General features: G+C 44.2%; 1 protein-coding gene across 1 annotated transcript; it reads right to left on the minus strand.

Annotated features, from left to right (window-relative positions):
- Nucleotides 1-6,825: 6,825 nt before the first annotated feature.
- LOC104400779 (GDNF family receptor alpha-4-like) lies at nucleotides 6,826-11,358 on the minus strand (the record flags this gene model as incomplete). Its single annotated transcript, XM_010020615.1, has 7 exons — nucleotides 6,826-7,028; nucleotides 7,331-7,461; nucleotides 8,408-8,542; nucleotides 9,326-9,435; nucleotides 9,514-9,859; nucleotides 10,284-10,376; nucleotides 11,083-11,358. Coding segments are annotated over 7 exons (1,226 nt in total), but the record flags the coding sequence as incomplete, so codon positions are not given.
- Between the last annotated feature and the right edge of the window lie 460 nt (nucleotides 11,359-11,818).

The raw sequence follows: 11,818 nt of genomic DNA on the forward strand, positions 1-11,818 counted from the left end.
GCAAAAGAGAGGAGAGAGAGATAGAGTACAGTGGCACTTTGCTCACCCTTTATTAAAACATTTCTTGAGTGAGTTGTGTATGAATCTGCAAGCACATTAGAGATTACAAAAGTAATATGTGCAGAGAGAACAGGATTATCCAGTGTGCATGACCTGGAATATTAATATGCCCCGTTATGAATCATAGAATCACAGAATTGTTCGAATTGAAAAGGACTTTAAGATCATCTGGTTCCATCCCCCCCTGCCACAGGCAGGGACACCTTACCCTAGACCTTGTCGCCCAAGGCTCTGTCCAGCCTGGCCTTGAACACTGCCAGGGATGGAGCATTCACAACTTCCTTGGGCACCCCATTCCAGTGCCTCACCACCCTCACTGCTTTGTTCTTGTACTATCATCAGGCATTCCAGTGGACTACAGAAAGGGTGATTTCCCCCCCTGGGTTTCTTTTAACATCTAGCACTCAACAGTTATAAGCAGAACATAATAAAATGTGTTTTCTCATGAGAAAATGACACTATTAAAACCAACCATGCCAGTTTAAAATACTGCATCAGAGATTTCACCACGGGCTCTTCAAAACAATGCCAAGGACTCTGAAGAACTGTAGGGTATTGGTTATAAGTTGATGCCTCCTTTTACCTAGGATTGAAGGAAAATGACACATAAGTCAGAATAATGCCAAATGTATTCTTCATTCTTCAAATGTTTCCCACCTGACATCCTTGTCTCTAAACTGGAGGGACATGAATTTGATGGATGGACCACTTGGTGGATAAAGAATTGGCTGGATGGGCACATGCAGAGAGTTGTGGTAAACGGCTTGATGGCCAGCTGGAGAACTGAAAAGTAAGAAAAGACTTTTGAAAAGTTTCCATGTTCTTTGCTCAGGGACTGAAACTGCTTGAAACCTCCTGTGTCACCAGGTCCAATCTCCTCTTATTGCATCACAAATCCATACATAAAATCTGTCCCATAATACTTGTTTTTTTTCTGAGAGCAAATGCATTAAGATTTACATGTCCCCCTATAATGGAATAAACGGGTTTATTACAGTGGGGTTTAAATTGGTCATTTGCGAATGCCCAGGGAATTCATCTGCAGCAGCAGTTCCAGCATTATAAAACAGCTTGCAGCTTTTTTCTGCTCAATATGTCACTGTAAACCAACATTTCAATTTTGCCTCTCTGTATGTGTTACAGTGCAGATGTTTTCATGTAATATTCCTCCCTGAGCAAACACCAAAAAGTTAGAAGTAGGGATGGCCACAGTTTAGATCATGAAGCATTGTTACAAGAAAACACTTCTGTTTTCCTTGCTTGGAAGTATACGGGAAGGAGAAAAACAGGAATATGAAGATCAAAACCTTTAATTTAGTTTTGGATGTGAACATGGAATCCTAGATGGTTATGACAGGAGAAAGAAAACTGAAGTCTCGTGCAACTGTCTTATTTTTGCAGTATCTTCAAAGGGATGATATACACAACAAAGTGTATGCTTGTAATGAAAGGGGAATAACATTGTCAGATGCAGAGTTGCAGTTGCTCTAACTCTGGGTAGTGCTTTTTGAAATGTTGCTCTCTATTTTGTAGAATCATAGAATAGTTAGGGTTGGAAAGGACCTTAAGATCATCTAGTTCCAACCTCCCTGCCATGAGCAGGGACACCACACACTAAACTATGTCGCCCAAGGCTCTGTCCAATCTGGCCTTGAACACTGCCAGGGTTGGAGCATTCAAAGGTTGCTGAAATACAATTCAGCAGAAGACTAATTTATTAATTAATTTCAGTAGAACGTTTCTCAGCCTTTTTCTCCATGCACACAGATAGCTGTAGCTCTCCTGTGCCCTTCAGCTCACCAGCAGTTCTTCTTGCAAAGTGCTTCCTGAGGCTCCAGTGCACATCCCCTAGCTCTTCAAGCTTCCAGTGGTGTGAACTCTGTGATTCTGGCCAGCCATGCAATAATACAGAGGCAAAGATGATTTTCTCTGCATCAGGATAAGCTATTTGAATGTTGCCTAATCAGTTTTGTCATCTGATGGGTGAAGGGGAGGAAGAGCTGGACCTTGTGCCTTACCGGAAAACAGGTGGGACCAATAAGAGGAAAGATGAGCCAAAAATCACACAATTATTTTGTGCTAGCTTAATGGCTGCCTTGTTCTGCCCAAAGGTAAAGACGTAGTTATCAGTGCCATTTATCAGGCACACCGTTTTAGTATAAACTTGTTTAAAACAGTGTAGAGCCCCTTTTTCATCTTAATTAGACAGTAACCCATTGATTCCAAGTAGGCCTTCATTTTCTAATTATTTAGTACATAATATAATGCCATTAAACATCTTTGAGTGGACAGGATTGCTCTAAAAGCTTTAGCTCCAGAGGTCTAATATTAGGCTTTTGGCATTCATCCCTGTGTGTGAAAAGCAGTGAGTTTGTTTACCAGGAATTTAGATTCCCATTACTGGGGGAATTAGCAGTGAGCTATTAGTCTGATTCAAGCACTTAACAATTGCTGATCATCTCCTCCTAGCCTGGGGATAATGGAGCTGATCAGCTGTAAATGGAAAGTTTGTGGGCCTGTTTTCATGAAGGCACTTGAGAAAGTGCTGCATACCCTGACCTCTGCTAACCCTGGGGTTTGCAAGAAACCCAGACACCAAGTCACTTCCTGGAGGACAGCTAATCACCTCTAAGAAGAGCATCCATTAGGGACTGAACCAAGCCCTGCCTCAGCCCACCCTCCCTCATCTGCGAAAAGGTTCAGCTACGAAATCCCTGAGGTAGAAGTGATGAGCCTCTGATTCTATTTACCAGTATCTGTTTTGGTGGGGGAAGCAACTGCAGAATAGCGGCTGGTTTTGATTCCATAGCAGCACTGAATGGTCCTGTTGAGCTCCTGGTGCTGGGTGGCTTCCTGCTGCTCCGCTGTTGCCCCAGAAACTTTGTCTGGTTCATGGACATGTCAAGGGTTACTTTGAAAGTTTTCCTTCTTGTTCTTGTGTAAAATTGCTAATATTTTAGCAAACAGTGACTTGTGATTTCTAGGATGCATTGACAAACACACTTTTGTTCTTTATAGGTGCTGAACCTGTAGTGTTGTCTTGTCAGCCTGAAGTCACCTTTTATTGTCAGCAGATTTTAAGAGGCACAGCAGGGATCTGTAGCCAGTGATTACTGTTTGAAGTAAAGCTTAGCTTTTCCTCATCTGCGGTACATATTGTGCCCTCCTTTAAAAGGAAAGCTGCAGTCACTTGATTTTTACTGAAACACACGTATTTGCTGGAAGCAGCGGGAATGATTTTAATGAGGCACGGATACAATCATTTTGGACTTCCAAATTCAAGGCTTATCTCTGGCATAACCTTGCTGATGACCTCGGGCAAAAAATGTGTATTGCTTCTCTCACTTGTCACACGAGGAAAAAAATTGCCTGAGTGACCGAGCTCACTGCTGGAGGAAGGTATGAATGCCCGTTGTGAACGCTGCATTAGACCATGTTAAGGGTTCTAAAGCTGTGTCAGAGTTCTAGAAGCCACGTCTGAAGTACGTGTCGGTGATGTCTGTAAAAGTTAAGATTGTTTTGTAAGGGATTTTGTCTAACTCTGTTCTTTAAATTTCTTTCCCGTAATGCCTCTAGCAGTGGAGACAAGGAGCGTAGCTTCTATTAAATGTGAAGGAAGCAGGAGACTTCTAGAGTTGCAGGATAAATTTTATTAGTCAGATTTGGCATTATTTTATACTTTTAAAAATAATCTACCTTACAACAATGAGAACATTCCCTCCTTTTACGTGCTTGCTGAGAGCTCCAGGCTAAGTCTGTCAGGATAGAGAATTTTTATTAAATTATTTGTTGTGTTTGGAGCAAAGGTACTCACAGCATGTTGTATTTCAGTTTCTGGGGACAAGAAGCTGAGAGGGGTTTGTAAATTGCCCTGTAATATGTTTAGTAAGAATTGTTCTGAAAGGATTTAGGTAACTGTGGCAGTCTTTGAACATCGGCAGTGCTAACAGAACTGAACTGATACTGGCTGACATTTCTAGCAGTAGTTATACTTGTGCATGCACATATGCTGTGTAGCTGAATACTTGGTATTTGGATAACAGGTGGTACCAAAGTCTAAGTGAAAATGGGTTTGGACTGACAGCAGTGTGAATACTCAGAGGTGAATTTTGTTTGCAGTTTCTGATGAACAAGCCTGAGAGGCAGCTGTGTATATAGAGGTGCATATGTACATGCGAAGTGAACATAGGACACTTGGAGAAACCCCCAAACTGACATATTTTGCTTTCCTTTCAGTCTAGAGCAGGATTTGCCTGAGTGTCAAACATTTTCCTATGTAATCCAGGACATGACAGGAGGCTGCAACTGCAATCAGTAACTTAGGGCTAAGGGCTTAAAGGTCCATAATGTCCTGCATATGAACAAAAAAATGCTGGTACTTTTTTCCATATCAACCTGTCTTAGAACATAAAAGTGGGGCAAGAGGAAAGATCACAGTGCAGATGAGTGGAAGATGAATGCAGTACACTGTGTGTGGTCAGACGGCTCAGGGAAATCTACTCCAGTATTCTCACAAATACCCCCAGTGGTATGTGGAGCATTGCAAAGACCATTTTTTTTCTTTCCTGTAACTCTCCACTGAATTCTGGAGAGACAGTATTACTGTAGTCAAGAATCATGACTTGTTTCTAATCCAGGCGCATGGGGGATGGTCTAGCGTAGATACTAGAATATGGTAATGTGGACTCTGTTTTCCTTAGAGACTGGTAGCAAACACACGGAAACAGTGCTGTCTCGTGATCCAAACAGCTATATTGCAGTAGGTAATCAGAAACACCAGCATTCCTACTTCTCTTTATTAAAAGACATTATATTTGTTCCTACTGCATGGAAGTGAGGTGTTGCTTCTGTGTGTGACAGAGGAGATGTTTCTGCTCCATGCAGTGATTTCCTGCCCAGGAAGTAAACAGAAGGCTGGAATTTGAAATGCAAATGTTACCACTGGAGAAGGACAATTACTCTGATACATGAGACAACATGAGATTCTGTACTATGAAGGTGTGTGCCAGTGACTGGAAGCCACAGCATATTACCTAGCTGATGCTTCCCTGGCAACAGATAAACCATAGGGTAAAAATAAACACACCCATGTTCTGAATACATTCAAGACTGTAATATTGTCTGGCTATGGGTAATACTGTTCAGATCTGGTTTATCTCATAGAACAAGCAAGAGGCACTATTGTGTGTGTGGAGGAGCTGCTTTGAGACGAGTTTCCAGCTATCCTGAAAGAGTAGGCTGGCTGATGAGGCAACTCTTGCACACAATTGATTGTGGACTATTAACCTATGCTCAGAAATCAATATTCACTTAACACCACATTTTAACAGGCAGATGCAGTACAAAATAACAGCAGTTACACAGTGCACACATTTACACTCAGAATAAACAGGTCATGAGATAGAGCTTGGCAGAGATGGGGCAGGCAGTGGGCAGGGGACAGTGATAACTGGAATACATGGAGATGTACAAGGTAGTTGCAGCTCCCACAGATTTTCGTAGCTTGAATATCCCTGGGATTCTGTGGTCAGTGACCTACAAGCATTCTCTAAGCATTCTAAGGTTTGTCCTGAGGCTAGGCAAGGTCATCCTTTGCTAGAGAACACTAAACTTACTGGGGTTGAGCACAGAAATCCATTTTAACCCACAAAATCCAAGTCTGTTGCTAGCTGTGATGATTATATATATGTATACATATACATGTTGCAAGGGGCAAGCCACAAAGGAGCAAGAATATAAAACTCTAGTGTCCTTGATCTGGGGTGGTATTTTTCATACTTGAAATGGATTTGAAAAGGGAAATGAAAGTAATCCAGACCTGGTGTTTACCAGGGACTTTATATGTATGTTTATTGAGCTTTACTTGCTACCCACCCTGGAGCATGGACTTCAAGCCTTTAGGATGTTGTGCTGTGCTCCATGCCTTGACAGGCTTGAGGAGTGGGCCCATGTGAACCCCCTGAAGATCAGCAAGGTCCAGTGACAGGACATGGACCTGTTCAAGCAGGTCTAGAGCAGAGCCACAGAAATAATGAGGGCTGGAGCACCTCTCCTGTCAGGAAAGGCTGAGGCAGTTGGCATCGTTTGACCTGGAGAGAGAAGGCTCTGGGGAGACCTTACTGGGACCTTTCAACATATATAAAGGAGGATCATAAGAGAGACTTTTTAGCAAGGCGTGTAGCGAGAGGGACACTGTACTGCACTCTTTTAACCTCAAAGAGGGTAGGTTTAGATTAGGTATAAGGGAAAATTTTTTACTATGAGGGTGCTGAGGCGCTGGCACAGGGCGCCCAGAGAAGCTGTGGCTGCCCCATCCCTGGCAGTGTTCAAGGCCAGGTTGGACACAGGGGCTTGGAGCAACCTGCTCTAGTGGAAGGTGTCCCTGCCCATGGCGGGGGGCAGCGACTGGAGGAGCTTTAAGGTCCCTTCCAACACAGACCAGTCTGGGATTGTATGCTTGAGGAAGAGCTCCAGGACGTGGAGCAGTAGGGTGCATGGTGTTGGGTCCCTCCCTGTAATCAGAATCTGAATGCTGCTGCACGTCTGTCAGAACTCAGGCCTTTGTTTTAAGGTATTAGCCTGACTGTTACTCAAAATGCTAATATGACAGAAGCAATGGTGGGCACTAGGTCTGCAGAGTTCAGTGCAAACTGGTGGGGGGAAGTTGGGGTGCGACGTGGGGAAGTTTTCAGTGGCTGCCATTCTGGGTTAAAGCTGTTCCATTTCTCGTTTCTGTAAGCCTTCTGTTTTCCAAAGGTAAATCCATAGTGGGATGTGCCTGGATGTGAAATAAAATTAGTAATATGGGAAGGAAAGATGCCATTTATGCCAAGTTAATGTGGGCTCAGCCACAGGGGCAGGAACAGAGCCAGGGATGGCCAAGAAACAGCAGCTCCAGAATATACTGAGGAGGCCATTGGCATACTGCTGTGTTTGGAGATGTCTCGCTGTGTCTTCCCTTCAGCCACCTAGGAAATGAAAAGGAGGAATGAATCCCAGTTAGACACATTTATGCTCAAATGTCTGGCTGCAGAGCTTCCAGTTCTGAGCACTGATGTGAGACCATAGGAAACTCCTGTAGCCAGGCAGCACGGCCTCCTGCTTCTGCTAGTCTGTCGGGGGAATAGCTCATGGTCCAAGGGTTCTGTATGCATTTGGCATTCCTAACTTTGATGTCCAAAATCACATGTTTCCAGATCCAAGGCTTCTCTACTACTGTCTCAAGGCTACTTGACTCGCTGCTTTGTGGAGGCAACAAAGCAATGCATACCTGGGACATTTCTGAAGCAAGAGATGTGCTGGCACTGTCTCCTTGGAAGCTTAGGGAAGATGAATAAAAGAAGTCTTCCTGTCTTTCTAGAGCTGTCTGTTTCAGGTGCATTTGAGACCAAATGGCATTTTCTGCAAACAGAAGTAAAGCAAGAGTCTTACTGTGCTTTTCTCTGCCCGTATTGGAGCCTAGTGAACAGAAGTCCAGGGAAGCTGTGGTTTAGCTTCCACTCAGGCTCTGTGGCTTCAATTCAGACAATATGTATTTTCTGTTTAGTGAAGGGCCTGTTAGTTTGTGAATTTACTTGTGAGGTTGAGCTGACTGAAAAGCCAATTTGCACTGTACTTAAGGACCTTTGGGTCCCTCTGGGACTTTCCCAAGTGTCTGTTTGGTAAGGCACAGGTATGTAGTATCTCAGATGGGATGTTTAGGTTTTAGGTGTATCTTTAGGGCTGGGTGTGAGGCTTTTCTATACAATAGGAGGTAGATTTAAATATTAATTATTTATCTAATCATGCTGGTTTCTCTGATATCCTTTGGAAGCTTTTACAAACATAAAATATTTAACCTTTATTACAGTCTGTTGCTAAAATGCTAGGGAGATAACAGAAAAACTTACAATCACATAGTTGAATGTAACAGGATTTTTGTAACTCTTGTGCTGTTGAATCTAATAACAGGGGCTCTGTAAAGAGCTAATCTCGACCAAGTGAGGGCCAAAGAAGGCCAAACTGCAGAATCCTAGTGCAACAATGTGGTGGCTCAGCAACCTATGGATACAGCACGGCTGACCTCCCCTTGTGATTTCTTTTTTTTGCAACCCCTTCATTTGAATGCTGTTTGGAAATAGCTTCATGGGTGTTTGAGACAAACAGAAGGGTCGCCAAAAGATACGGAAGCACTTTTGAGAGCAGATCCAGGCTGGTCCCATAGGTTGGATAAGGGATCATGGAGACGCTGCAGAAGGCGGCAGAACTATGCCCAAGAACAATGCAACATAGCATCTTGAAATCAACAGGATTGGAATTTGCCTGTGCTGAGCTGTCTCTCTCATTCTGGGATCTGATTGATGCTTACCAAGGCATTTGTTGTTCTCAAACATGCTGAGTATCTGGTCACACTTCTCCTTCTGGTTGCCACTGCTCTCACATGTACACCACAGAGATACCTCCACACTGGAGTTGCTGACATAGTTGGGTGTCATGGGTGTGCCTGTCCCAAAGGGCCAGAAACCAGAATGAGGATTTACTTCACCAGATGAAAGAAGCATCCTAAGTCCCACTGTAATAAAGGGAATGCTGCCCTGAAGGCAGAAGCCTTCCATTGCGATACACATTACCCAGGAGAGGCCAGGGAGCCCCTGCGAGGTGACCCAGGTCTGGTCAATCTACATGAAGTCTGCTGGGCTGTACTAAAGCGTGGAGATTGCTACCCCTGGCTCAGGCAATCTGATGGTGAGGTGTGCTCATAGCTGAAGCTGGTGCAAGCATCAGATAGAAGGATGCAAAGCTGCAGGGACTCAGCTACAGAACTGGCATATGGCAGCAAAAGGTGCTCGTTTCTTGCTTAGCTGGCAACACTGTGAGGCCAAATGCCTTTTGCCAAATGCTGCATCCTTGTCGGGTGCCATCCAGTCAGAGTTCATTTGGCACAAAACCAGCAAAGACCAGAAGGTATAGTTTAAAGCTCCTGAGATGCTGCTGCTCTTTACAGCTCCTCTTTTGAGCCACTCTGGAAAAGTATTAGCAGGTTGGCAGTGAATGCCTAAAACCAAAGATGACCTTCCTCCTAACAGCTGGTAGTGCTGTGTTCTGTCTGGCTCTGAGAAGATAGCTCTTTTGGGGATGCATTTACCTCAGAAGCAAGAGGGAGCACCAGCATCAATTATTCATTGGTATACTGAGCACCACTTCCTGCAGGAGAGCAGCATCAGTGTGCCTGCAAGTTTGTGTCCTACAGGCACCCGCCCTGTGTGTTCCTGTGGCTATCACTTACCAATCATCCCCATGTAAGCCTGCAGGCATGCAGCATGGCTGTGCTGAGAACAACCATCTGGAGACATGTCTGCAGGTTGACAATTTTGTTGGAAGTCAGCCAGTCGGGATCTGTAGGAAGGAAAATGAGACTGTCAGTGTCTAAGCTGTTCTCTTCTCTTGGCTAATGTCCACTGCTGCTGGACCTACTTGCAGATATGGTCTTCTAAGCAGGAGTCCAGAAGCCAGAGGCAATTTGGTTTGGTGCTATACTGGAAAGAACAATTTGGAACAATAGTTTTCCGGCGTCGTTCTCCACAAAGCTCATCTTGACATGGACAGAATAGGATGCTTTTGGTGAAATCCTCAGGGACTTTCTCAAAGAAATTCCTTAGCCCTCTGTGGCATTTGCGACGGTCACACACATCCTCACTTCCTACTCCTTTGGTGCAGATAGAGGCATACTCTGTGCGCAGACGAACGCACTTCTTGCTCAGATTACAGACATGAGTTGCTTTTAGGCATGGATTTGTTGCATCTCTTGCTAACTGTGAGCCTAGAAAGCCAAAAGAAATCCAGAAACAATGAAGGAAGTCTCCAGAAGAGATTCTGTGTGGAAATAGGAGTAGCCCTTACTTGATGGTCAGATTGGAAATATCAAAAAGAACAAAGCACATTAGTCCTGCTGTGTGCCTGCAGTGTGATGTTGCAGTTGTACTAGTTACAAAATCATGGGGTTTGTTGGTTCGTGTCAGGGTGTTTGTTTCAGTGAATGCATCATTGGGGGTTATTCCCCGTTTCATGGGCCTTGATCTATAACTATATTTACACTTGTTAGGGGGGATGAATTTAGGCAAGTATCCAGAGCAGGCATTCATCTGATTAAAGAGGGCATTACCCCAAATTGTTCTTAATAATTTTCAGCCCCTGAAAAGATAAGAAACAGCAGCATTATATCACATAACCATTACAATCCTTACCTGATAACAGAGCTGCCAGCTTATTATAGTCTGTCTTCCAGTGTTCCTCATTTGCTGGATTCTCATAGGGAGAGGTCTCCAAATTGAAATAACCTGGGCAAGATACAAGATATTTTATGCAGTGGGAAAATGGTTTGGTTGGGGTTTTTTTCTTTCTTTTTTCTCCCCCCTGCTTAATTTTTTTCTTATTTGTGCCTGGCTGTTTTCTCAGCCTGGAGTTCAGAGATGCACTGTTTTGCCCAAAGCCAAATGCCAACAATAGTTCTGCTGGCGATGCCAAGGTACTACGGTGTAAAAACAACCATACATTTTGTATCATATTTCCTCTGGCTGGAATTTGGTCTGTGTTGTCATTTGGGCCTTGTCTGCCTCAGCAGCACTGAGGCGATGTGCAGCACAGGCTGTAGTGGGAGGCCAAGGAGAAGCATCCCACTGAAGCTGGAGAGAAGCAGCACACTCATGGATGCCGTTAGTGTGTGTGATAACGACATGTTGTTTTCAGTGATGACAGACGTGAACATTTCAAGGTGATTTTGACAGCACTCTCCCCTCACAGCACCAAATCTAACTGCCTCAGAGTAGTTATCTTTGTCTGTTGGGGTCCCTGGTGTATTCGAAGGCACAGCACAGATCAGTTTTCTCTGCTTATCAAACAGAGCAGAAGTGAATTCTCTTCACTGGGAAGCATGGCTATAAAGTGAGCTTCACTGTCGGGAAGTCACCTTTTGCAGTTGTTTTCAGATGGGGGCCAGGGGCGAGCCTCACTAGTACCTTACAAATTCCTACTCTTTCATCTCACCATCTGTCATGCTGGAGTGAATGGTCCAGAAAACACGTAAGCAGTGCTCCTGTCTCTTCATGCGCCGGTGGCACTTGCAGTGCAGCAAAGAGCTGTTCCCGAAGCCTAGCTCTGCATTCAGACATTGGACTCTGGTATCATGATCCAGTGGAAGGAAGCGAGTCTTAGCCAGGGCACAGTTTTCTAGGATCCTGTAGGTGCCATTGCAGGCAGAGTCCAGGAGGCACAGTTGTTCTGCTGCTATGCAGTCACTCCTTGGCAGAGCCAGGAGGTCTCCTGGTCAAGCAAAGAAAAGGTTATTAGGATCATAATCACGATGGATGCCACGCGAGCACCTTGTCACTGTTCTGTAGGCATCCTTTATTCAATGAGAACTCCTCTCAAGAGGCAGAACTGGTTGGGATCTCTCACATGGAGCAGTAAGGAACAAAAGCTGTCTCCATTTAGAAACAGAAGGATGAGTATTGATGTATGAAAGATGGAACGAAACGTTGAAAAAAAGTTGCAGAAATAATTTTGTTTAATAAAACATTTTTTTATCACCCTTAACTCTTTCAACTTGGCCATGATCAGGGATGGCTCTGTATTTTATGGAGTAGTAAATCCCCATGGAAACCTTGGGGTTGATGAGGCCTGCTCTGAAGAAGCTCTTCTATCTGTTATCTATGGGTAATGAAAACCGCAGTGCAATAAACACATAGTAAGACCATGCTGTGTGCTGTGAGTCAGTGCTGCT

This window comes from Nestor notabilis, unplaced genomic scaffold, assembly GCF_000696875.1.
Source record: "Nestor notabilis isolate BGI_N333 unplaced genomic scaffold, ASM69687v1 scaffold23828, whole genome shotgun sequence".
Classification (NCBI taxonomy): Eukaryota; Metazoa; Chordata; class Aves; order Psittaciformes; family Psittacidae; genus Nestor; species Nestor notabilis.